Source organism: Centrocercus urophasianus, unplaced genomic scaffold, assembly GCF_019232065.1.
Source record: "Centrocercus urophasianus isolate 14NV4802_14NV808 unplaced genomic scaffold, USGS_Curo_1.0 seq_41, whole genome shotgun sequence".
Lineage (NCBI taxonomy): Eukaryota > Metazoa > Chordata > Aves > Galliformes > Phasianidae > Centrocercus > Centrocercus urophasianus.
The window spans coordinates 672,748-700,414 of record NW_024884989.1 but is presented as its reverse complement, the minus strand read 5'-3'; the positions used below and the strand labels follow the sequence as shown (position 1 = coordinate 700,414).

Below are 27,667 nucleotides of genomic sequence, written 5' to 3'. Positions count from 1 at the left end.
TTAAACGTGTTCTGCACAGCAGTGCCACCGCACTGCGCACGCCTGCCTCCGACTCATTACTGCTTTAGCCACGCTACGGACCGCGCTCCGATTTAACCACAGCACCACTCACTGCAGGACATTCTGCTTTTTTTTTTTTTTTCCTTGCACAGCTCAGCGCTGCCCCACTGGCGCTGCAGGAGCGCTGCCCGGGTTCCGGGAACACCCAGCTTCAGCCGAGCGCAGCTGGAGACGCAGCGCTGTGTGCCCTCTGCCGGGTGCTCATAAGCGTGGCCTGGGCTCTGCGCTTCCCCAGCCGAGCAGCAGGGGCAGGATGCGCTGTGCTCCTGCTGCATCCCGGTGGCACCGAAGTGCGAAGCCCCATCCGGGCAAATCTCACTCCTGCTGCTCTGCACATCCATCCCTCTGCCAAAGCTTCTCGTGGGCTGCTCGCGTTTTGGCAAAGTCGTATCGAGTGCTGAAAAGTGGACAATTCAAACTGGAAATCACAGCCTCCATTGGATCCCCAGCATGCTACTACATGTCTGAGAGTTGCAGTAGTTCAGAGGGGTAAAAAAAAAGTTTTCAGAACTTCAAAAATCATCTCTGAAAAAGATGCCAAATTTAGAAGATAAAATGACAGCTGATCTAATTCATCCAGTCCCAACCCCTGCCACGGGCTGGCTGCCTACCAGCTCAGGCTGCACGGGGCCACCTGTGGCCTCAGGCACCTCCAGGAACAGGGCAGCCACAGCCCTGGGCAGTGCCATTCCAACACCTCGCCCGGTCTTGCTGGGCCAAATGAAAACCCAGGTGTTTGACCTCATCTCTGCTACCTTGTAAGGTTCTCAGCAAGGTTCACTTTAAAGTTCAACAACATGAGCTTCCCAGGGTATCAGCCAAAAGGCGAACAAGGCTTCCAACCAAGCAGAGCATCACATTTGCAGCAGCAAATGGGCACAGACTCAGCGTGACAGGAGAGCCATCCTGCACAGTGCTGAGAAGGAACTGCTGAGCTCTGCCCATGTTAGGGACACACGGGGCTAGGAAGTGGCAGTGCTGCTGGCTGGGATGTGGGCACAGAAATGGAGCTAGCAGCAGAGCTGGGGACAGTGAAGAGCATGAGAAACATCAACTAGAAATCGCAGATGTTCGTTTCTGGCTCACTGAAACAGCCACAGACTTTGTGAATGGCACTTGTCGAAGTCAAAGCAAAGCCAGCTGGCGGTGAGTGCTGTGCAGCTATAAATCAGGTCACAAGCGGGTTAAATTCAACTGAGTAGTTTAATAATTCTTCAGATCAAAGGTCTTATCTTACCAGGTAACAATTTACAGGATGCCTAGTTAAGAGCGAAGAGTGGCTGGCTTGGTAAAAGGAGAAAGAATACATTATGTCCCATCTCTGAATAGTTTAATGTTAGCCTCTTTCAATGCGACATATTTTTGGTAAAGACATATTCACTATATTTAACATGATCTCTCTTTTAACAGGAAGTTCAGCTGAGCACACTGTCCCCAGAAAGTACGCTGCGACTGTAAAGCAACAGAATTTCATAGCGGTAAATCTATTGCACTTTGTGAAGAATAAAATTCTCCTTTGCCTTTCTAGCTCCAGAAGGCAAAGCATCTTGTTGGTTAAGCAAGTTCTTCTCCCTCCAGGCAAAGTCTCTTAATGTTCAGACAGACAACGCCTAACTTTTGTTTGTTTGCTTTTTATTATTACTTGAAACAACAATTGGAAGAATTTGAGAGAAAAATCTTTCCAGTAGCTGCTGAGGAGTCTCCAAGTTTTGAGTCTAGAAATGAATTTTAGGTGCTATCCAATCACGGTCAACAAATAAATGTACTTATTTCCACATTTCATGAATATGTCCACAAAAGAGCAGATGAGGTCTCTCTTTGACCAACACTAACACTGTGTGATCAGATATTACAGGGATGCACTTTATATGTGACAACAGTATACAGACAGGATGGAAATAACACCAATATTATTGCACATGGTGTCTGGGCGAGCATTAAAAACACTGCAATATGTGATGAAAATTCTTTACAGCTTGTTTTCTCTCAGCCCTTTTTCTAGAGTTTGACGTAGCAGCAATATCAATCAACATACATTGGAGAGCTGGGAGTTGCTGGCATTTGATCCAGGATTTTACAAACATAGCATGCAACATCCACTGTGCGTTCCTCATACATCAGAATGAAGGGATGTTTCTGGAATCAGATAGAGAAACAAGCAGGTTACTAAACTCGCCTTTCAGGCTGGATACCCCAGATACAAGCACAGCGCATGGACTTGCCTGGTGCAAGACCCCAGTGCTTGGCAGTGAGTGCAGGACACCAGGACATGGCCTGGTCCGTGGCTTTTTGCATGTGAGGTATCCTTATCTTAAACACGCAGTAAAGAGGTGGGATGAGACTTCACGGGAGACACACTGAAATACTTTCATTAAAGACTTCATCATCAGCCTTTTCAGCAATGAAGAGACAGAGACAATAGGGAGACACGACCTGGAAGGCTGAACAAGAGGTGAGGATCCCAAAACAGTTGTTCTGAACTCTGATCCTCGGGTTTGCCCAGCACAGCAGCTGGGAAATAATGACATGGTGACTGTGGGCCAGGACACCAGGCAAACTCCCTTCCTACAATACCGACACCATCAGGCACCCAGGACAGGTTTCCCCCATTCTCTGCAGGCGTGGCTTCCCAATGCACAGAGTTCCATAAAAATACGTGGCTGCCAAGTGTGACTTATCCAACCCCAAAGCCCAGCCAACCACCTTCCTTCGCAGTGTAGCTCATACACTGGAGGCAGTGGCGTGTGACAGCAATCTGACAGGGCTTCTGAGTGCCCCTGCCAAGATCTCAAGCCAAGGCAGAAGTTGCAGGGCACACCCTACATGTCTTACCCAATCCTGCACACTTCAGAGACCACATGGGTCAACTATGTCTGGTTAGAAAACCTACTCCAATATGGCACCTCCACCTTCACCCAGCTCCTACGACTGGGTATTTATGGACAGACACCTACAATCTTGGCCATCATATGAGCCACACAAGCCTGACAGGGTGGCAGGGAGGCAGTGCTGTCCTACAGGCTGCAGAACTAAATCTCCACTTCCATCAGCTGAGAAGACACAAAGATGTGACCCAGCCCTGCTCTGTGCTGCGCACAGCCACAGCAGCTGGGCTCAGCAAGCATGCTCTGCACTCACCAGAAGCTCTTTGTACTTTGGCCTTTTGGACTCGTCCTTTGTAAGGCTAAAGAAAGCAGAAAGAGAATTAGGAAAAGGTAGGGCTGAGGAAATGGTTACAGACATTAAACATACATTTTTACAGCAGATGATACTGAATCTACAGTTGTTGTGGAGGAACTGAGAACATCCCAAATCATTCAAGTCCAGGAACGTGGCTTTCTCCACGTTCTTTCCAAGCTGCAAGTCATCACCAGACTCCCTCCGCATACGGGTGGAGATGCTAGCATGAGCACAGACCCATAGTGATCAACAAACCCCACTGAGGATGGGCCAAGGAGAGCTGCGAGCTAAACCACATTGTCCCCCCCAGGGCAGTGGGCAGACAGAGCTCAGACAACACTCTCAATAATGGGGTCGATTTTGGGTGGTCCTGCAGGAACAAAGAGCTGGATCGATGATCCTAACGGCTCCTTCCAACCCGACACATTCAGGGATTCCACCATTCTACACTGCAGCCTTGCCATGCAGCTGCCATCTCCCCAGCACAGGTGCAGCTCTCTGGCTCCTGGCCTGCAGCATGGGGCACAGCCGGGCTGTGGTGGGACAGCAGGAGGCAGCAGAGGCCACCAAAGGCCCCACAGCACTGGGCACACAGACACAGCCCGACCAGCCACCCGCTGCTTCCTCAACTTTCTAACATTAGCAGAAATAACCTTTTCTTGCAGATCTATCACAACCAGCAGACAGCAACACTGCACAACTCCTCTGTCATTTTTCCTGACTCTTCACAGAAATAGAAATTATTAAATGCACATTCGTGGGGTGATGCCCCAGGGATCAGTGCCATCACTCACCACCAGCACAGCCTTTAGGAATAGTAGTGTTTCACCTGCAGGCTTACTAACATCAGCCTGTGCTTAACTCAAAGCTACTAAGAAAAATGTCTGTTATAGCGTTGCTATGAGGACACCATAAATATCCCAACAGAACTCTTCACAAAATTAGATTAAGCAAAAAACAGACTGAAAACTGTTCCATGCTCTGTGCACTGTGACTGTCCCAGAGCAGCAGGCCCTGGGAGCTGTGAATGGGTGGGAAGGACAAATGGACCAGTGAGACACTTTTCCAAACACTGCTGTTCAGCACAGATGCCATGCAGGTTCCTCTCTTGGGTCATCTGGAGCCAAATCCAACAGCATAAACAGGGGCAGGAGAGCAAGCTCTTGCTTTTAGCACCCTGTTACGACACTGCGACTCTACAGAGGAGTGTGTGGGAAACCTACTGCCTGTACTGAATGTGGCAGGGGAAAGAAACACTGACTTTCTGATACATAGCTTTTCTGAACACAGTTTTTGTCTGAAAAATGAAAACCATTTCAATGTTTCATTTTCTGCAGTAAGAAGCTCTTATTACAGACACTTGGAAAACAGAATCTGGATTCTGAGCACTCCTAATTCTGAAAGACAACACAATCCAAACCCAAACCCTGTTCCACTTTGAACCTGAACCCTTCACTTCTCTGGTGTACTGAGAATATAGAAAAAAGATCTCTTAAAAAGTAAAGAACTCAAAAACCTCCCATCACCTTCCGAAGAAGAGAAATGTGAAAATAAAATCCTCAACCCCCTGCTGGTGCAGGAACATGGAACCAAGTGTTGGCACATGACTTGACAAATATTTTGCAATGACAAAAAAATCCAACTCCAAGTGCTTTGAGTAGGTAACACTTACCACAAGTTGACAAAGTTGATGAAACTTGGGGAGAATTCCCTTTCCTCTGAGTTACTCAGCTGTGGTGGGTCTCCTTTTACTACCTGCGTCAACTGGTCAAACACACTGTTCCACTTGGGGTATGGGAATCGCCCTGTGGCCAGCTCATACTGCAAGAAGACAGTAACAGCAGCAGATAGGTTACACAATCCCAAGTCCTTTCAGGGTAACAAAATCTCTACAAGGAGCCTGAAGGTCCCGAAGGAAAATTAAGATGAGATTCTCCCTCTTACCTCCTACGGCTGAGAGTTCAGCTGAAAGACAAGGAGTTCTGCTACCTACATCATGACTGTGTCCTAACTTACCCAGCTAATATTTAACCCAGCTATACTGAACTTTCATGTGGTCGATGTCTCTCCTCTACTGACTATAAAATGAACCAAGGGTCTTTTAAAGACACTTCAGAAGGTGAAAATAAAATCCTCCAGTCCCTTCCCAGATATCATAATAACCACCATGGAAAAGGGATCCCGAGAAAACAAGCGTTTTAAAACGGCTGAAGGGAGGGCAGCCCATTGATAGAAGCTACTGACTCACTGCTTCTGATTACTCTTCTACTTCACCACCCCGAGAATGGGAAAACTTCTCAAGCAATCAGTGTTTGCATTTTGCAGTGTTGTGGTTAGTCAGAAATCAGCAACTGGGAACCAGGATTAACTGACAAACTGCACAGCTGGATTACCCCAGACAACAGGGCTGTGAGAGGCTTACAAAGGCTGGGTGCTTCTTCTGCACCACCACGATCACCATCCCTCCTCACATCAGATTCTGAAGACCAAATTCATTTACAACCTAGCACCTCTTCCCAGCTCACATCTCTACCTCTGGCTATGGCTGCAGCTAAACGTACCCTCAGGGGTTCAGGCAAGCCATGTGCCTTGAAGGGATTTATATTCCTTCCGAGCCAGGAGGTGCCCAGTTCATAACATGTTTCACTGCAGCAGAGCCAGGCTTCACTTCGAGCACATTTGACAACAATCAGCTCTGTCACACTGCCAAGTGTGTGACACCCAGCAGGGAACTGCCATGCAGCAGAGGGCCTGAGCCCTGCTCACTCACCAATGTAATCCCCAAGCTCCAGACATCTGAGCGGACATCATAGCCTTGCCTGGACGCGCTGGGATCTATCCTTTCCGGCTGGAACAGAAAGAAGTAACATTCAAGCACTGCGCCACGCAGGACAGAACGAGACACATCTGCAAACTTGGGAAACAAAAGTTGATCCCACCAGGACGACATTCAACCCCAACAGAGAAACACCTCATGTCCCTGAAGGTGTTCCAGACCTGCAGAGATGTGGCACTGAGGAATGTGGTTTGGCTGGCATTGCGGTGATGGGATGGTGGCTGGATGTGGTAATCTCAGGGGTCTTTTCCAGCCTCAATGACTTCATGATTCTGTGACATCTTCATGTTATCAGGCCTTCAAATATCCAAAAGATCTTCCCACAGAAAACGTGGACAGCAAGGTGGACACCTGCACCCCAGAGTGATCAGGGAGCAGGACTTCCTCAATGCTTTGCATGTCATCTTTATGAGAATGCCTTTTTTATCACAAATGTAATAATTAAAATGCTAAAAGAAACAGGATCACATTCTGATTTGACTGCAAACAACAATAGAGAGACCTGAACTGTAATTCAATACTAAATTATCAGCTGCAAGAAATATTAGGAAAGCCCCGACTGCTCTGTGAGCTGCATTTCCATAAGATTTCATGACAGATGCATACTGATGAGCGCCATGCAACCAACAAAATCCCTTAGTGCAACCTCAAACTTCCAGTGGACCACTGCGTGTGTGAGAAAACAATCAGGTCCCCACAGCAGCTCCCTAGCCCCAGAGCCCAAGGCAATTTTGGCTGCTCTGTCCTGCTGCTAGCTTTCCTCTTTGCCACCCTCTGCTTGCACAAAGCAGCCCCAAATGTGCTTCCAAACCTTTTCCTTTTCCTCACTCATCAGGATCTTCTCTAACAAGGGCACACACTGAGGTCACCAATCAAACTATCAAACATACCCCAAAGAGAAAGGGAAGAAGTCATTTTCAGCAAGATTGACTGACTCTACACGTCTTTGTTACCTTCCTGTTCACACAATGACTTGTTAGATAGGGTATCACCTTCCCAGTGCCATCGGTGTGTTTTCTCACCCTCTCTCCCAGTTACAATATCTGCTTTGAAACAGGCTGGGTTCAAATGCCCTGAATGCTGTCTTTCAGGGTCACAGAATCACAGAATCATTAAGGTTGGGAAAGACCACTAAGATCATCTGGTCCAACCATCAACCCACCCCTCCCATGCCCACCAGACCAATCACGGGCTGCCTGAAGAAAACGTGGGGCTTTGTGGGTTAACAGATAACGGCAGTGGGAAGGGAAAATGCAATCTAATATTCTCTGATGGTTTCAAGATGCTGGAATGGTCTTCTTGGATGGATCAAATACTACAAAAGGAAACGTGTAAGAAATGGGTTAGAGGGCAATATTAGTGCTAGGTGGCCAGCTGGACGAGATGATCATAGAGGTCTTCTCCAACTTCTGTGACTCTGTGATTCTATTATTCTTTCCTGCCCTCTCAGGTCTGTATGTCGCCTTGTTTTCTTATCCTTTAATTATGATTTTCATTTGTTTTAACCTCATGTTTTAGATTTTCCCATTGATGGGGTACTGCTGGATGGATTTTTCGATAATCCTGGTGGAAATGAGCATAGAGTAATAAAATTGGTAAAATTAAACTCTCTTGAATTATCAGTTCTTCATGTACTCACCTGGAAGCTCAGTCAAAATCTATCACATTTGCATTACACATAAACCCATGCTTCTGACTTCTCACAATCCAGAATTCTATCATGCCTGGATAAGCACAGTCTTTTCATATTGGTCTCCCCATTTAAACAGTACTGAATCAAATTATAAGGAATTAACAGCTAACACAAACCCTCTCTTTTACAGGTGGGAAACAGAAATGTAAAGACAATTTCTCCAACATTTTGAACCTGAGATAGCAAGGAAAACATCCCAAAACAGTAGAAGGGATGAGGATTTAAATGGAAAATGTACTCTGAGATCCTGTCACTCATTGATTTGAGGGGAAGAAGGACAGATAGCCGGTGACCATTCAGGATTTGGATGCTCTTGGACATTTCAGGAAGCTACTGGAGATTTCAGCCTGAAGTAAAGCATCTAAAGGAGGAGCCAGTGGGTGCACAGAACACTGGTTCATATTCAGGCTCGAGAAGAACAAGAGGAACTCGTCCTTCTACTCTGCTCAGAAGTAACAGGTCCAACCAATCCAAAGTGCTCTCAGCGCGTTTCCATCAACAGTCCAAAAAGAAAATGGAAAATGCCAGCACAACAGAGGACAGAAGAATGTGGCATCAACAACATGCAGTGTGGAACCTTCTGCCATGGAAGAGTTTCTGGTGACTCTCCCATAAATCTCTCAAGGACGATGCTGTGTCTATCCTGTCCATTCTCAATGTCATGCTGTAGCTGCAACCCCCCCACAGCCTTGTCTGCCCACAGCTCCCACACAGCCCCCTCCGGCATGTCTGATCAGCAGACACACACAAGAACAGCCTGACTCCAGCTATGAGCAACTGAATCCCAGCCCAATGCCACGCCAGGGTACAGCACTGCTGGGACTGTGGCCCCATGACTCTACTGCTTTCCCTCTGTGCAAAGCTCTCCTTACCTCCATCCCTCCTGCCAGACCCTGGGGGCATCATGCTGCCTACCGGGTTCCAGCAGCAGGTGGGAAGATAAGATCTCTGAGGTCCCTTCCAGCCCGAACCTTTCCATGATTCTGTTCTATGATTCTGTAAGTCTGAAGTACCCACACAGGGGCAGCCACCCACCACAAACACACAGAGTGTGATGGAGCAGCAGGGACTTGGCTCTACATAGCCATGGCACAGCTAAAGGCAAAGCACGATGGACCAAAATAAATGCCCTGTAAATACAGAGCAAAAAATCCTGGGCATTTTCCATGTAGCTGACATGGGAGCAATCAGCACCAAGCACTCAGGGACCTAGGATGAGAACTGCAGGCAAACCTCAGTTCTTGCTGGATGTCTCGCTAATGCCAACTGCAAGCAAGGAAAGGAAATGGCCGGGACAGACCAAGCCCTGGATGTGCTGCTGACTGTGTGAAGAGGCAGAGTAAATACAGCACAGGGACAGCCTGACACAGGGCTCCCTTCACTTAGTGCCCACCTGAGCACCAGCATCTGCACTGACAAAAGAGCAGAAATGGGAAATGCTGATGCTCCCCTCTCTTCCCAGCCCCAGATAAGCAGACATGTGCAATTTGGGGTGGGACACAAGAACAGATGCACATACAACTTGCTGCATTTCTGAGTTGTTTCATGTTGCTGAAGAACAAAACAGTATTCCTAGGAAAACAAAATTCTTGAAGCTCAGATTTGGATTTTCACTAGTTAAATAATCAGGGAATTTCTATCCTACACACGCTGCAAATTCAAAACTGCCTGCATGGCACGAAACCGTACTTAACACATCCTTATTTGCTACTTAAACCAACACGTTCCCAAAGTAGAAGACAATAAAAAGGTTACAAGGAGTGAAGAACTACCAGAAAGCAATCTGTGGAATCCAAAATACAGAACAGAACTGACAGGATGTAAATGCTCCCTCCCCTTCCACCACAGAAACACATGGATGTGAGCTGAAGCTGCCAGCCTCCAGTGCAGCTCACCTGCCCTCAACACAGCAGCATGCAATGAGAAACACTGGACGTGAAGCCCAGGGACTGCCCTGCCTTTGGTGGATGATGGGAGCAGGTAAAGCCCTGCACATCTGGAAGCTGCATGTGACAGCTGCAGATTAGAGCTGTCTCTGCCAAATTCTGCTACACAGCATACAGTGAGCTACAAGCCAGCAGCCAGAATTAATAGACCTCCACGGCTCCAACAGTGACTGGATACAAGTTTTGCATGCAAGAGACAGAGCTCCCCAGCACACTTTTCTGCTGCTTTGTTAACCAGTGGATCAAATATGTTTGTGTTTAGGCAGTGCTCCAGAAAGTGCTGTTTTTCCAGCGGTGATAACCCCATCACCACGGCTTTCTCATCAGCAGGGCTGTGCCCTGCGAGGGCTCAGTGCTCACAGGGAACCACGTGTCACTGTGCAGAGTCACAGCAGCCACGGGGCAGCTGAACAGCTGCCTGTGGGGCTGTGCAATAGCAATGGAAACCATCTTCAGGAGCATAAATAAACAGTTTGGGAAATTCTTCTGCTGTTCAGTAAAGGAAAATGCTGCCACTCCCTTTTCACGTTGCTGTATTTCTCAAGAATATTCCTGCAGCAAAGAGCAATTTGTTCTTCCTTTAGGGCTCTCCCTGCACGGGCCTCACACAATTGGTTGTGTTGGAGTTGGAGCAATGGCCAACCTCAGTGAGAGCCCAGACGGGGGGGGGAAGCAGTGTGCTGAGCAGGGCAGCAAGGGAGCACTGACCTGCTGGGCTCCCAGACCTGCTCCTCTGCTAACTCCTCCAGAGTGCCAGCATGCAGTCTCACCTGCTCACCAACACCTCCAAATGTTTTATTCCACAAAGGAGCTCCTTCCTTGGCCTCTCCCCAGGTTGGGCTCACCCTATGGTTAGGAGGGCCCTCATCTCTCACCTCCCCAGAGCACGCTCACCTGGCTAACCTCCTAGACAAGGGGAAGCCCTGCTGTGCAAGGTATCTGTGCCCAGAGCCCTCCCTGCTGCCTCCTGAGCAGAGCTGGGTGCCAAGCAGCAGCCCTGTACAGAGACACAAAGCAGCACCCAGCTGCTCCTGCTGGTGCTGGTGCTGCTCTGCAGGATGACTCGGGGCACTCTATGAGGTGACACTGAACTATGCTACTGGCTGCTAAAGAGCTGAGGTGTCTAATTTCATTTGGATCTTGATTTTTATGTGCAGTGAAGCCCAATAAGCTTCCTGGATCTCCTCAGAAGCCTGAGGGCTCTCAGAAGGTGACCTCAGTGCTGCATAAGCCTTGCTCTAAGAACACAAATGTGAGTCATCCACACAAGGAGTGAGACAACACAACCACATTTTTCTCAGGTTATACCCTTCCTGCCCATCAGGTGGCTGATGAGAAAGTGATTAACTCTTTCTTTTCTCTGGTCTGTATCGCAGAGCCAATCACTACAGGGATCACAGAACCACAGAATGGCTTCATTTGGAAGAGACCTTAAAGATCACCTACTTCCAATCCCCAGCCATAGGCAGAGTTGTCAGCCACCAGCACAGGCTGCCCAGGATCCCATCTGACCTGGCTTTGAGTGCCTCCAGGGATGGGGCACCACATTTCTGGCAGGCCGTGCCTCACTGCCCTGCAGGACCTGCAGCATCCCACACAGCAGCCCATGCTGCAGCAGGAGGAGACCATGCTCCTCGGCCAGAGTGTGACATAGCAGAGCAAAGGCAAGATGGTGTGATGGGTGGAACAGCTGAGAGGGAAGCAGAGAACACAAATTATTCTGTTTTTGTTGGTGGGGGTCACGGACAAGCAGCTTCTTCCTGTTTCTCCATTTATTATCTCTAGGATAGAAGTAGTAGCACTGGGTTCTACACCTTTTCTACATCTACGGGTGAATAACACTACATAAGAGGTAATAGGAGCTTTATTGCCACAAAGAAAGATTGCAGCCAAAATATTCATCCACGCTTTAACTTTTTAGTTCAGACATTCCTTCCCAAATCCCCTCTGTTCTTTGATTTCCTGCTCCTCCCCTCTCCCAGGTCAGCCACGAAGCCTGTGGCTGCACAGAGATTATCAGGAGAGATCATGTTTCTAGAGAATGGCCTTTCCTCCCCTCCCATTTCCTTTACGTATTTACTCCGAGAGAATGTTTCATGTAAAAACTTCTCCAGCAGCATTTCCCAGGTGGGACGCTGGTTTCCAATTGCAGGGGATCACCATCTCCTCCCACTGGCTTTCCTAACAGAGCTCCTCGATCTCAGCAGCAGGAAGATCCCAGGACAGAGGACAGGTGGCCAGGGGCTCTCACCGGGCACAGAAAGATTGGAAGGAAGGTTTATGAAGCCAATGGGATCCTGTTGGGGTTGACACCATACATCCTTTATACATCCTTTATACATCCTTTGTGACCTTCACCACCTTGTTAAAAATGGTCATTGTGTACTAAAGAACTGTGAATAAAGAAGCATCGATAATTTGCATTAGCAACTGGCTTCACTGAGAGTGTTCAGGAGTTTAACTTCCTCATGCTCTTAAGACGACCAATTCAGTGCAAAAGACAGCATTTATAACAGGACCTCAAAGGTGCCTTGCCTTGGTCTACGGCTAACATCCACCAGAAAATACAAAATTCAAGTTGTTAAATTGTGTGTAGTATTAAAATATCGACTATGTGATATGTAAGTGCTCCTGAAGAGCAAGTGTGATTTGAGCTGCTTGGTAAGCTGGGTTCTGACTGCATGCTGACTCATCCAAACAGAAAAAGCAGCGCTCAGAGGTGACAGACAGCATCCCAGAAAAGGACAGGGGAGCATGAAATCCCAGAGAAGCACTACAAGGTGTGTAGCTGGGCAGTGCTCTCCTTATACGATCCACTGCTGGGGTTCCACACTGGGGTCTATGTTTGTAAAAGGATATTGAACACCAGGAGGGAGTACAGCATAGCCACAGAACACAATCCAATCTGTCTCAAGGACATAAACTGCTCAGCCTCTTAATCCCCTCAAAGAACAGCTTAAGAGGTGACTGCCTCAGTCAGAAAGTACCTGCTGGGGAGAGAGGCCGTGGCAAGGGAAGGACTTCTTAATTCTTTAAAAAAGTAGAAACAGGAGGCTACAGTCATCCATGGCTTCCAAGAAACTTCACTGGGTTAGCAGGGTTAAGCTCTGGAGAGGCAGCATTTTAGAGGGCTGGAAGGTGCTGTTTCAGCACAGGTAAGAAGTAATTTCATCCCAGAACTTCTGGATGGCTGCAATGGTGGTGTGGATGCTCTTGAAGTCCTTGAAATAATTGTGAAAGACTGAAATGCAGGGAACCCAGTTATTTTTTCTCAGTATTAATGTGAAACCACAACACAGGCTTTCAAGATACACAGGAAAAAAGGGAGTCCAGCAAAAAAGCAACACAATGTGAAGATTTCTGATCCTGGAGAACTGCGCAGGCCACACTCAGCTGCACCCAAACCTCAGTGCCAGGGTGACTGCTGGATCTGTCTGGTGCAGCAGAGCAGCTCCCACAGCCATGCAGGACACTGCTGCTCTCAGCAACGGGACACTGCCATGTCGTCCTGCAGCAGGATGCCTCCCTGGCCTCAAACACACGAGCAACAGGAACCAAGCAGCTCAAAGACAACAGGAGAAGCACAGCTGTGGACCTGGGAGCTGTGTGACCCTTTCCTTCTCCCTTTGCTGCCTCTCCCCACAGCAAAGTACCCACGCCTCTCTGCAGCACACTCAGTGCCGCAGTGCTGCTGCTCTGCACAAGCTCTGCCCTGCATAACGTAAGGAGCTAAGTTTGTACAGGAGAAGTCCCACGCTGGGCAAACCTCATGGATGATTTTAGCTTATGAATGAGTAAGCAGAGGCATGTTCTCAGCTGAAACCGCAGAAGCATGTGGGTGACATCAGCAGCACACGAGAGGGGAGGGCTGTGCTCAAAGCTCGGCATTGCCCGCACAGCGCACAGGGATGGTGTTGCACGTCTCTCTGCTTCCCTTCAAATCTGTTTTCTCAGCCATGAAATGATGGCCGAGTACCAAGTTTGAGATTCAAAAGGAAAAAATGAAACAAAAAGAAAAGATAAACGAGAAATCCAACGCACACAACACCGATCAGGAGAATCATGAAGGATTTCAGCTGCACAAAGTCAAACCAGCAGGCTGCCTGTTCAGTTAAATGAATGACAAAGCCCAGTGAAAACCTGGGCGCTGGGTCAGGAATGTGAAGCTAAACCCAGGTTTCTGCCTGTGCCATCCCAGCCCCACAGCCCTCCTCCTGCACCCACAAAGAGGCCACAGAGCTGCACAGAGACAGCCCTGCTGCCCGTCTCAGGAATTCCTCCTTTTCTGTGCATGGCCAAGCCGTGTGCAAGCTCTTAACATGTGGGGACGCAGCCCCCAAGGCCACAGAGACAGCAATGCCACCTCAGCCAAGGAAGAACAACACAGTGTGCCCGTGCCTGGCTGCAGCGGCAGCTCCAGACGGAGCCAGGAGGTCTGGCAGGAGGACCCAGGGACAGTTGTGTCTGTCCTGAGAGAGGTCCCAAAGGAGTGGGACAAGACGGGACATCGGAGCGTGGATCCCACATCCATAGCCCAGCTGCTTCCAGCTTGGCCTCATCACTCCCCTCTGACGCAGAAATTGGGATCCATTGGGCATTAAAATGGGTAAAAGATGTTAATGCTGCAGACTGTCACCTTCAGCATGGCACCTCTGCAGGCCAGGAGCTGCGGCAGGAGACAAGGCATGGCTCACCAGGGAGGCAGGGCCACCCGCCAGCACCCTGGGCACTGCTGCCCCAGGCACACAGCTGGAGGCTGGACTGGAGGGGCTGACATTGCAATGCAATGAAGCTGATTGAGAGCTGCTCCAGACTGACAGGGCAACCAGGTTCTGCTCCCCCACAGAGCCCTGCTCACATCCCTCTTTTGTGCCACCGTTCAGGCTCTGCACCTTCTCAAAAGCCAACTGCATAAAAATGCCATCTCCTTTTGAGAGGGCTTGCTTTCTTACTGCTGATCCTTGAACTGGCTCTCCATGGCTCAGGGGAACAACGAAGCAGAAGAGCAGCAGCTGGCAGGATCAGGGCTGGCATCAGCCTGCAAGCCCAGCATGATCACAGTGCAAAACCTCACCTAGAGCAAATCCACAGTGCTGGCAGCACAATGGGTCTCAGGAGGGCTCAGCATTGTGCTTGCCCACAAAAACTGCCCTGAGGACCAGCTATCCTGGGATGACAGCGGTCTCCAGCCTTTCCCTTCTTTCTTTCAGAGAACACAAGGCATATTCATTCCTTCTTTCAATGCAATGACCACATGGAAATTCAAAGTCAAAAGCAAAACAACTTTTCCAGAACTGGCAGCTCCAAGGCTGACATGCTACGTTCCACGACAGCTCCAACCATTTTGGTTCAAACACAACGCACTTGCTTGGCAGCTGGATGTGGCTCCTGCTGCCCAATCAGCCCACTTCCAGTCAAACCGGCAGACGTCCAACGTTACTGTTATCAGTGGCTATTTGGGGATCTGGCTCCAGTGAACACAGTGTTATCAGGCTCCTCTGATGGGCAAGTGCTCATGCTACAAGAACTACTGAAAGTGCCAAAGGCCGAGCAGGCAACATGCTCTCATCATCACGGAGCATGGTCCAGCACCCCTCATCAGACTTACCCTGGCTGAGCGCAGGCACACCATGGAAGCCTAGCTAGCACCCTTTACCTATTTCACATTGAAGCCAATTATTTACCCTTCCAAATGAGCGCAATGGGGGCCTGACTCACTTCCAGGTAAATTTGGCATCACTACAGCATCAGCCTTTGCTGCCACAGAGAAGGAGCTGGCATTTGTGTCTGCTTGCTGGGGACATCTCCCCATTTCCCAGGCTTCCAGTACATGGGAATGCACATGGACTTGGAGAGGAGTCACTGAGTCGGAGAGAAGGGAAGAGGCCAGCAGTCTCCCACACCAGTTGCCAGCTGCTGGCTCATCCCACAAACCATACACCATGCCAAAGCTCTTATAAACACAACTGAAACATTTTTCTCATTTAAAAATCCAACCCACTCTGGAATTGGTGATAGAAGTGCACAAAGAACACAGTGCATATGGAAAGGGAGGGAGATCAAGAAGTATTATTGACTCACCCAAGTCCCAAGGGAAATGAAGAAGCACAGCTATTCACAAACACACCAATAACTGTCATGTAGTAATTAAACCAATAGTTTGAGCAAAGTTGACTATCTACCCAAAATTCTAAGCAAAAGCAAAAGGAATACGAATTCTCTTACTTATAGTCCACTGAACTTGTAAGGGAGGAACAGGGGGTGAGCAAGACCCCTATATACAGAACTGATGCACACCTCAGAGAATAGGGGAAAGTCAACAGTATCCCTAACTCCACAAGTGATGCAATCAGAACTGCCTAGACAGGGCAGTAGGATGCCTGGGAGCAAGGTATCACAAACCCTGCCCCAGCTCCTTCCCACCCTGGGCCCTCTGCTTTAGCATCCTAAACCCCATCAGCACAACAGACTGAGCAGCTCCAACTGGTTTTCTTCCCTCCAAGAAAATGCAGACACTTGTCAAAAGGAGACATGCCCCTAACTCTCTCCAGACCACCCAGGTCTTCAAACAAAGCTCCCCATTTCACTAAGTTAGGTGGTTCTGGAACTTGAACAGCAAGTGGTCTCCAAAAACAGATTTCATCAATTCCAGCCAGCTCATTTTGCTATCAGAACAGTCAGAAGAGAAGTTCAAATACTCAGAAACTCAGGCTCCTGTTTGCACAGATCAGAATTAGGGCAAACAGGTTTTCCTGGGACACCACAGTCAGATAAAAGCCATGTGAGAGTAGTTAGCCAGACCAGATGGGAATTATACTTTCAAAGGGAGAGATTACTTTCTCTTGAACCTCTGTAGATAAGACAGTTCAGAAAACACAGTATTTTTCAGCATATTGAGGCACAAGGAGTTACAGTTCCGCTGGAATTAGTTAAGTTTACAGCAGCAAACAGCTCAGACACAAGCCACTCCTCAAACTCAGGTAAAACCCAAGAATACTTTTTCAAAGCAGCCTGATGTGCTGTGTATTTGAACTCTCAGACAGCTCTGAAAGTCACAACCACAGTGCTTATCACTGGGAGTACGAGGGAAACAAACAGCAGGACAGACTCCCAGGAGTCGCGGCTCAGAGTGAGCGATTTCCATGCAGCTGCTACCACTGCTCTCCAGAATTACATTCTCTTGGAATTAAGTTATGGCACACTTTGGAAATAAAGTGTTTTTTTCAAAAATCACTGCAATTTTGAACCGCATGGATAAAAAATTTGTTGGATGGTTGCAGCCAGAGTGTTGTTGTCAATGGCCCTATGTCCAGGTGGAGGCTGGTTACGAGTTGTGCTCCCCAGGGATCTGTCCTGTAAGGACTCTTCAGCGTCCTTATCAACAACACAGACAGAGGGACTGAGTGCATCCCCACCAAGCTGAGTGGCGCACATGATACAACAGAAAGAAGGGATGCCATCCAGAGGGATACGGACAGGCTTGAAAAGTGGATACGTGAGAATTTAATGAGGTTTAATAAGGCCAAGTGTAAGATGTTGCACTTGAGTAGAGGTAATCCCATATATGAGTACAGACTGGGAGAAGAACCCACTGAGAACAGCCCTGAGGAGGACTTGGGGGTCCTGCTGGACAAGTAGCTGCACGAGCCAGCAGTGTGCTCCTGCAGCCCAAACAGCCAACAGCACCCTGCGCTGCACCAACAGAGGGCTGGTGGCGGTGGGCAGGGAGGGGACTGTCCCCTGTTACTAACTGTGCTTACTCTAGAGTTGCTTCTCCTGGGCAGGGAGTGCTTATCGCTCGTGAACCAAGCCGGCACTTCGGGCAGACGCTCTGAGCCAGGCCTGGTGAAGAGGGTCAGGAAGCTGCACAGCCCACAGGCACCCAGCACCCAGCTCAGCCCCACTCACCGCCATGTACGGCCGGCACCCTGCATCTCGTGTTTTGGCAATGGAGTCCACAAGCTGTCCACTAATGCCGAAGTCACAGAGTTTAATATTTCCATTTCTGTCCAGAAGAATATTGGAAGGTTTGATATCTGTAAGGGAAGGAAATTTAAACTGTTAAGTCTCAGCTGGAGGCTTCCATTTCCCAAAGGGCAGCTGCAGAGAATCAGCACCAATAGTGACTGCTGCACATGGCCCCTGGCTGTGCTCATGACCACTGAAGGTCCAACCAGCAGCGACAGGTGATGGAGTGAGCCACTCAATGACCCTGAAAGCCCAGTACAACAGTCCAACCCCTGCTTGGTATGGAAAAATGTGGATGAGAGGGGCAAGGAATCAGCCACCAACCCCTGAGATCACAATGCAGAATCTGTACTGCTCCCCATACTCCCAATTGTGGCAGGGCCTGTGCTATTTACGCTGTGACTTGATGCAAAGCTTGCTTCAAATTCTTGCCATTAGCTGTGTAGGCAAGAAGAAGAAAATACATTAACTTACCTCTGTGAATGATTTTCAAGTTTTCTTTTAAGTGGTTTAGTGCTTTCACAGTCTAGGAAAAAATACAGATGAAAAATAAGCAGATGTCATGAAATTCCTGTGATTATTCAACTTCTGGAGTTCCAAGAGCAGGGGAGAAAAACACTAAATACAAAAAGGCATGAGTGCTGCAAATAAACTATATGATTAAAACGTTTTTCTCACAATTTTTCCTGCAAACAAAAGATGATATTAAAAGAGGGCAAGTAACACTTCAAAATAGGAAAGCAAGAGATGAAGTTAAGTAATTTCTGACATTAGTTAAATTAAGTAAGAACTTATTTTCAGCCCTGTGCTGTACCTTTTCCATAAGAAATAAATGCCCTATTCTGCTGTGCCCATGCCCTTGCCTGAGCAGCAGCTCCTCATCTCAGTGGTGTGAGGAGCTGCACACTGATGTGATTTACTCATTCACCACCAAATGGAAGAGGTACTCAAGAAGCCTGATACAGGACAACTAAAAAAAAGAAGTTTTAATTTCATATAGATCAGTGAAACTGATAGAAGATTGACTTAATCATGACAGCAAGAGGATGTCAGTTCTGCTGGTAAGCTCTCTGAAGTTGTATGTCTGTGAGGACAAAAAGCCTCAAAAGCCTGCTCCTTCCTGCTTGCATTTCCTGGTGCACACGCTCCCTCCTGCTCACATAATAAACTCTTGTGTCCAAGAGTTTAGGTAAATGAGAAGCTCTGGCAAACTCTGCTGAGCCCAGCTGGGGCAGCTGCAGTGCTGTCCCTCCCGACCGCCTCCTTTTGCCCTCCTAGTGCAGGCTCTGCTTGTCACCTGAAGCTACCACACTCTGCTGAGGAGCAAACCACCAACTGGTTTCTAGGCAGGTCTGTGGAGGAATGAGAGTGGATGGTCTTCCTGGACCGTGCCAGAATCTCCTGCTCCCAGACTCGAGCCCAGAGCTCTTCAGCTCAGGGGAACAGAACGCTAGCATGAAATCAAGGGTGATCTGGTGAAACACACCAGGCTGCTGCACAGGTCTTGCTTCAGTCAGGGATACGTTTAGCTGGTCAGTAGTGTGATGATGCATCCCCATACGCAGCCATCACTCGTCTTAGACTGGATTTTCAGTCTTGACATCTTATAACTAAGCGTGTGAGCCATCAAAGCAGACTGCCAGCTTCTAAGAAGTGATTGCAGGTCCAGGTAGGTACAATATCTCATAAAGATGCCTTCTGGAAGGATAAGGATGATGGCTTTCTCCCAAGACCTGACCTTCAGAAGAATTTGCCTGTAGCTTTTCAAGAGGTCACAGGTTGCAACTTGATGAGCACTTCCCAACCACTGACAAAGCATGACATCAACTTACTGCAAAGAGGCAGTCTGTGCTTTGTTACAACACATCACTCACATTTTCCTGTCACTCCCAAACCTGATTCCTGCAGCCCTTCACCTTTTTGAGGCTTCACTGAAATAACAGTGGGTTATTTCACCCACTTGGCTCAGCTGTGACTTTTTCACTGGACCAGAACAACAAACTGATTACGCTCCTGCTGAAGAACCCACCTGCATTTTTAGGAGCCTCTGCCCAAGAGGTTTCTGGACCACAGAAGCCCATACTATCCTGCAGAAATCCAATGGGCCCAACAGAGTCTATTGACAGCAGCAGGACAGAGATCTCAGGATACTTTTCAACACTCCTTCCCTCACAGCCCAAACCCAAAAGCCTGTTTTGCAGAGCCAGTGCTTACCCTCATATTTAGACAGCCAAGGCTTTGAGCAGAGTCAATGTTACAGACCTCCAGGACCTGATTCTCCACCATGTAATATGTTATAGGAAAGCTACAATATATTCAAGGTTCATTAACACTGTGATGCAATACAACAGCAGCAGCTGTATTGCATGCAGATCAAGTATCTTTCTTACAAGTTAAGAGACCTGAATTTTTCAAACTAGCTTAAAAAAAAAAAATCACACACACACACACACACCAAAAAATGCTTAACAAAATACTCACAGCTAAAGTGATTTTGCCTAGGATTTCTTCTGGAATAACATCATCTAATACACTATATACATATTTGTAAAACTTATCAAACGAGGTAGACATGAGCTCCATACAGATCCAACAGTCACCCTGGAAAAAGAAAAGAATCTTTATTACTGTCAAGCTTAAATGAGAAACAAAAACCCAGAGAGCATTAAGATATCCCTCGAATCCAATAAAACACAGAAACAGCAACATGCATTTGACAGGAAGGAAGAATTCCATCCTGATTAATTTCAGCCGTTTGATCAGCAGCAAGCCTGAGCTAGTCATTGAGAGCAATGGAGAAATCACCCCTATCATCCACTTCTCACTCCATCCACCAGCAGAGAAATCTAATTGACAAGATCAGACTTGACATCGCACATTAGCTCCCTGAGACTAGATGAACTGATGCCCCAAAAGCTGTCTGGTTCTCAAGGAGGCTGATGGCACAGTGAGACACAGCCACACACTGCAGGACTACAGAAATGCCCTGCAGTTTATGTCAACTCTGCATAGGCCAGAGAACATTTCATACTGCATTTAGAGACATAATCAAAGCAAGAGAAAATGAAAAGAAATCCTGGAGGACAGGGAGTTTTGCTGACTTGCATTTAACAGTTAATTTAAATGTGGACAACTATTAAGGCACATCTCTGCTAAATGAAAAGGGTGGTGGGGCACTGGCACAGGTTGCCCAGAGAAGATGATGGCATCTGGAGGTCAGGCTGGATGGGGCTCTGAGCACCTCATCGAGCTCTGCGTGTCCCTGCTCACTGCAGAAGAGTTGGACCAGATGATCTTTATGGGGTATGATTCTATGAAAAACTAAACTAACAATCAGAGGAGAGCAGCATGTCTTCTCACCAAGTTCTCTCCTAAGATCTGTGAGTCAGCCCATTCAAGATGGGGATAAGAAATGGGTCACCACAAAGATTATGTGTGGAAGAATTTCTCATCTCTTGTTGCAGTATGCATGTGATAAACAGCTCAGCCGTGGATTGATCTTAGCTATTTCAAATTTTAAACATTTTCGCTCCCATTGAGGACCACTGAAGGCTTTGTATGAGTTGTTCCTGCAGAGCGTAATGCACTTCATGTAGTGTGCTGCTCCTAGGAATACTACACCACCAGGACTGGACTGTCCTCACCAGAAATGACAATCTCCATAGGCTGCATCACAATCACTGTTAAAACTGCATGAGTTGCCAAAATCTAACTGCGAGATGACGTTGGTCAGCCTGGCTGCCCCATTGTGGTGAAGCACTGTCTGAAGCACTGCTGAGCAGTAGCTCCTGCAATGTAGGAAGTGACAAATAGAGGAGAAGCCTCCTGAAGTAATTATCCCCAATCCGACAAAAACAGACACACACAAAGCACATGGAAATGAAATGAGGAAAAAAAAAAACAAGAGCGTAGAAATGCTGGCACTCTTGCAAAGCCCCATGCTCCCATTTGGTGCACCTCAAGACAGTTCTGTTTGAAGCCATGTCCTGGTCCTCACGTCAGCCAGGAGTAATTCTCAGGTATTAATGAGAGAATTAAAAAAGCATGCCAAGCCACAGGCTTTAAGGCCAAAAAAAGGGATTTTGCATTCGCTCAGAATGACCTCCTACGAAAAACAGGCCAAGAAATGGCATCCACTATCCATGGCACCCATCTCCAGACCAAGTGCTTGCTTTAGTGGGAACACAAAAGGCCAGCAAAAGGGCCAGTGGGAATAAAAGGGGACAGTTTCAGTGGTGTAAAAACATCCTTCACCTACACACTGGTACCAGCTCACGTCTCCCACACAAGTGAAAAGGCTGCTACAAGCCTGAGCCCAAAGAACACACCTGAAACAGAGCAAAAGGCACTGATCAAAAAGGCACTTTGCTGAACGCAGAGGCTGGGACACCACCAAGAGGCAAATGCAGCACAGAGAGAAGAGAACACAGCCGTTCCAAGTGATTGACACAAGGCAGTTGTGGAGAGAGACATGAAGAAAGGAGAGCTCAGGATGCTAGAGAAACATTGGTTATGGATGGATTTGGCTGAGGACCTGATCTGATTTAAATCGTAGAAATGAATTTGTTCCATATGCAGAAGTGTTTCCTTTTCAGCATTGGCAACAAATGCGAAGTGCAGTCGTGGCACTTCTGTATCATCAAGAGCGGCTCAGAGAAAGTACTGTGGATGCAGTGTTAGTGATGCATGTGAAATCATGTGAAACTGGAACCATACCAGACCCTTACCAACTATCCACAGTGAAAGCAAACGACGACTCTACTGCCCACAGGATCTTTCAAGACATTGCTTCTGCAGCCCCAGCTTAAAAACTGTTAGTGTGCCACATTCCTGTGACTGTACTGAGACTACAGGGAACTGGATTCATTTGTGAATTCAACTGGCTGCCCTCAGCCTCACGTTTATGTCCTGCACTGGTATGTGAGCACCCTCAGTGGCCCAGGTTACCAGGCTGCTGTTTGTGCACGAAAAGCCAATTTATGCCGACCAACAGGCAACCTTGTCAGAGCTGTTACTGTAACAGAAGCTTCATTTTGTATGTCTGCAGGGCTGTGGTGTGCATTACTGAACACTCCAACATGTCTGTGTGTCACCACAACATTCAAAATGATTGAACAAAAACCAAGACATGGTTTTGTCCATCCCCTGGAATATATGCCATACAGAAACCCTGGGTGGGGACATTTATCGACCTGGCAGTATAAAAGTTTACCTGATCAACATGAATTCACATCAGCAAGATTACTGAAGAAAGATGAGAGAGCTTTTCAACTATGTAGCTTATTAAAGGCTGGTGCTAAGAGTCAAAATCCTGCAGGTTCTCCTCTCTTCCTGTAACTTGAAAGAACCCACCTACAGGCAGAGCTGAAAAACCTCACTGAGAACAAAGGTTAAGACTGGCAGGTACAACTGCATTTGGTTACCCAGCTCCTTTCTTAGCAAAGACAGAGAAGTGCTGATGTGCATGGCAAGCTTCTGCTTCATCTTGAGTTGTGAGAAAAAAATTATCTTAATGAAAGTTTCTCTTCAATTTATGCTCCCAGGTCAGGTTGATTTCTGATTATAAAACAGCAAACGAAGAAATTCAGCTTTTTTCTTCCACCTATAGCTATTCTTCCAAAAAATATATTTTATTCCTTTTCAAGTACTAAATTACCAGATGCTAGTGCACTTCTTGTAGGCAGGTTGAAAAATGTCCTTCACTACCAATGGTCCTGGACATACACTAAAACTGTGTTTTTACCAGCAGCTGGGCTGCTTCCACTTCTAAATTGTGTGTTCTTAGTTGCCAGCCCACAGCCAAATACATTACAGAGATGCCACTGAGCTGGAAAGCAGTTTGACAGGAAAAGGACTTGGAGGTCCTGGCAGACAAGATGAACACAAACCAGGCACAGATAAGCTTGATGGCATCCTGGACTGCCTTAGGCAAAGTACTGCCAGGAGGTTGATCCCTCCCCTTGGCTCAGCACTGGTAAGGCCACACCTGGAGTGCTCAGTCCAGATGTGGGCTCCCAACCTCAAGAGACATGAAGCCACAGGAGGGTCCAACCAAGAGCCAAAAAGATGACGAAGGGTGAGTTCGGCCTGGGGAAGAGAAAGCTCAAGGGGATCTCGTCAATGTCTACAAATACCTGAAAGAACAGTGCAGAAAGGAGCCAGGCTCTTCCCCTGGACACGAGGCATTGGGCACAAACCATAGCACAGGAGGCTCCCTAAGAACACAGTCCACAAACACATTTGTCTGTGCAAAGTGTCACAGGTTGCACAGAGAGGTTGTGGAATCTCCAGTACCAAAAGCTGCCCAGACATGGCCCTGGGCCACCTGCACCAGGTGGCTCTTCTTGAGCAGGGAGCTTGGACATAATGGCCTCAAGAGGTTCCCCCCAGCCTCAACCAGTCTACGATCCTGCACTACCAACACTGCAGTTTTACCACTGTAGTGCACCTTTATGCAAGTTGCAGCTATATGAACGAGAGTGAATGCAGATTCCCACCACATTTCCTTACAAGACACATAAGGCACTTTTCCTAAGCACTGAGGGTTGCTCATTTGACCAGACATCTCAAGCCATTCCGAAACAGCTGAAGACTTCCACGGTCAAGTAGCATGTTGAAGACCTCCACAGAAGTGCTACAGAGCAGCTATATCACATATGGAGTCTCAGTCCAATGAAAGACTCATCTTCAAGGTACGAAACACACATGAATATGTTGAAATAACAAGCACTGCAGATTTAAGAGCTGGCCTGGATGTTGTGTATTCTTTTGGCATTGGGAGACACTTTTGAAAGTCTTCGTAATGACTAGCACTGTTCTGAATATTATATTAACAGAGATCTTCGGGACAGAGGGCAACACTGTCTCTGACTGAGAATGCAGGATACTGGAAATACTTATTTTTTTATTACTTCATTTTCTAGTGGTTCTGTCCTGTCACAGGAAAGTTAAACTGACTGTCACCCTCTTTGTCTGAATGCTTTTGTGTAGTATAAAATTTCATTAAACGTAATTGCTTTCATTCTTCCTCAAATCTTAACTTGTCACCAATAAAAAAGAGTTGAGAGTTTCTAGAGCAGTCTGCAAAGGTCTTTTAACTGTTGAAAATTCCTAGAGATCCCATAGATTTAAACAGAGTGTTTATTGGACAAAAGTCATAGAGCATGGCTTTAAACACTACTTTCAAGAGTTGGGAAAAAGCAGCTACTGAGATGTGGTGGGTGTTCTGTCCCTGGAGACTTTCAAGCAAGGCTGGATAAGGCCCAGGGCAACCTGATCTAGCTGTGCATGTCTCTGTGCACTGCGGGGGAGCTGGACTGGATGGCCTTTAGAGATCCCCTTCAACCCTAAGGATTCTATGACTCTACTTCAAGAAAATAGTGTGTATTATGAAAGCCCTTCCCAGGGCACTGCAGGTGACAGGCACTCCATCCCATTCTCCTCTGGGTGTCTCAAGATGAGCAGACATCAACAGCAAAGAGAACAAAGACCCTGTGTCAAATGATCAAAGATACATCCGCAACTCAAATCAACATCAGTGCTGTGCTGCTGTCACAGCCATACTATTAACTCTTCCCTTACACCTCCTGAAGCTGCTACAACCTTCTTGCCAACTATTTGATTGTGAGAGCTGCCTGCTCCATATTCTAGCTCCTCTAAAGAGACTCAGAGTGAAGTTTTTCACCTTTTAGAAGCAGGAGGAAGAAAATTTCCCACCTGCAGCTCCATCTATTCCCAGAGTATCTGAATCCTGGCTCAGAGCAGAAGGTCCCAAGATCTGCCTTCCAGAATGTTTTTCCTTATTTTTCACCTTAAAATGCTGAAAAACAAGGTTTGTTGACACATATATTGCTGTAGGACTTCCTGAGAGAGGTTTAGTTCCATGTGGTCCCACGATCCAGTGCAACAGGGAGCTGCATGATTCCATTACTTTGGGAATGGATCAGAGTTGGAGGGATCAAACATACTGCTGAAAATCTTTTTTTTCACTTAAATAAGTTTTTTCTCTTCTCTGTCACAGCTGTCACAGTTTCCCTTCCTTTAAAAAACGTAATTTGTATTTGAACATTTAATTAATATGACAAGACAGAAAACTCATCCAAGTCTATCAGGAAGAAACTAAGGCAAGGGGAAAAATCCCACATCACTGATGCTGAGGGCGAAGGCAGAGGGGATGCCAGGGGCCAACACGATATATCCCAATATATAATGACCTTACTGCAGCCTTGCCCAAAGAACAGTGCCTAGCTGCAAGAGAATTTTTGACAATACAGAGGGTGCTGCAAAGGCCAGACTGGCGGCTGGGCACTGATCAGGGCAGGTTTTTGCATTATTGTACGCTTACACTCTGGAATGTACCTAAAGTTGCAAAGAGGTGACAGGCTCAAGAAGCTCTGCACACGTAGCTCATCAGCATCTGGCAAGATATGGCCTTGCCCAGAGACTTTTCTTCAAACTATTAGACAGCCTTATCATTTGTATTTCAGCTAAGCTGCCAACTTGCAGCCAAGGCCGAGCCTCCACACTCGGTAGGAGTTCAGACCGCATGAACAGGGACAACGCTTCCTGGCCCAAAATGTTCAACAGATAAGACAACGTGAAGCATGGGAAAAGGAAGGATTAGTAGCCTTATTTTAGAGACTGAGATTCAAAGCCAGAGAAAAGACTCGATGAAATTACAGAGAAAGATTCTTTAGAAGCAGGAATTGAATATTCAGTTCCAACTGTGAGCTTTAAATTTCAAGATTCACCTTCTTCCTCTAACAGCACTCCAGTAAAGCCCTTACAGGCTCAGCATGGGCTGCAATGCCAGATAATGTGCAAAGATGGAAAACAGGGATCTACTCACTGTTGTTCTTCTTCCTCTAAGTAGGCTCAAGTAGAAGAAAACATGCAAAGATGGCATAAGATTGCTTAGGCTGCATGCAGAACACCCAACTGTTTTCACTGGTCATTCAAAGGCAATGAGAGTGCCTGGGCAAGGCTCAAGGAGACAGAACAATACCTTCTGCTGCCTTGCAGAATAATTCATGTCTTAAATTATGCATATAATAAGTACATGCTAGTAGATGCACAAAAATGCAGTGATTAACACTGTACTCCTGGCTATGAAGAACCGAACTATGTCAGGATTAACAGTGGTCAGCTTACATAGCTTTTGATGCTCTAACTCTGGTCTTGATATAATTCATGGAAGTGTCATATTGGATAACTCACTCCACAGCACAGCACAGAGTATTTATGTGCACTAAAGGTCCAAGCAAAATTACTGTCCCCCAGGCAAGCTATTGCAGGTACTGCTCCTTTCAAGAACAGCAATGCAATTGTGGTACCAAAAGGATAGCATAGAACTGGAAAAGATGCAGATAACAGCAAGAGAGCTTATTAAAGATCAGAATGGATTCTGTGTATGACACAAGCTGGCACTTATCAGGCTGAAGAAGAAGATAAGGTAGCAAGGAATATGGCAACACTCCAAAAGATCCTCACGGGCATGGACAGAATAGATAAGGAGCAACAGCCTCATCAAATAGAGACACCAAGGGAACCACTGGGAGCAGCACTCAAGATAGTGGGATGAAAACTGGAAATGAACTGTGGTGATAGGCCTCCAAATGAAGGGTGCACAACCAGAGGAAGTCCCTCTCCAGGAGCACTACAAATGCAAAAAATGTACAGGTATTCAAAGGAAAAACAAACCTTTTAATGGACAAGAGATCCAGGAAAAATCACTACGCAAAAGACAGAGCTCAGAAGACACTAATCTACACATGACTGAAGGCTATGCCAAAGTCACATACATGCTTCTGTAAGCAGATCCTGTCAGCCACTGCCAGAGACAGGAGCACCTGCTGCTCTGACCCAGCAAGGTGACTCCTCGTGCATCTGCACATACAAACTTCAGGGAAGAAGCACATCAATCGTGGGTCTGACACAGCCCTGGTACACACACATGTGCACACATACATCTATACATACATCAGG

General features: G+C 47.1%; 1 protein-coding gene across 8 annotated transcripts in view; it reads right to left on the bottom strand.

Annotated features, from left to right (window-relative positions):
- Positions 1-1,244: 1,244 nt before the first annotated feature.
- MAP2K4 (mitogen-activated protein kinase kinase 4) overlaps positions 1,245-27,667 on the bottom strand; it is an 82,440-nt gene continuing 56,017 nt past the window's right edge. For all 8 annotated transcript variants that reach the window (XM_042833358.1, XM_042833360.1, XM_042833355.1 and 5 more), the window contains 7 exons: positions 20,165-20,284; positions 18,158-18,209; positions 17,624-17,751; positions 6,011-6,088; positions 4,913-5,061; positions 3,199-3,244; positions 1,245-2,196 (listed from right to left, as the gene is read on the bottom strand). In XM_042833358.1, coding sequence (XP_042689292.1) covers positions 2,083-2,196; positions 3,199-3,244; positions 4,913-5,061; positions 6,011-6,088; positions 17,624-17,751; positions 18,158-18,209; positions 20,165-20,284 — 687 coding nt within the window. In that variant the 3' untranslated portion in view covers positions 1,245-2,082. The remainder of the gene's footprint in view (positions 2,197-3,198; positions 3,245-4,912; positions 5,062-6,010; positions 6,089-17,623; positions 17,752-18,157; positions 18,210-20,164; positions 20,285-27,667) is intronic.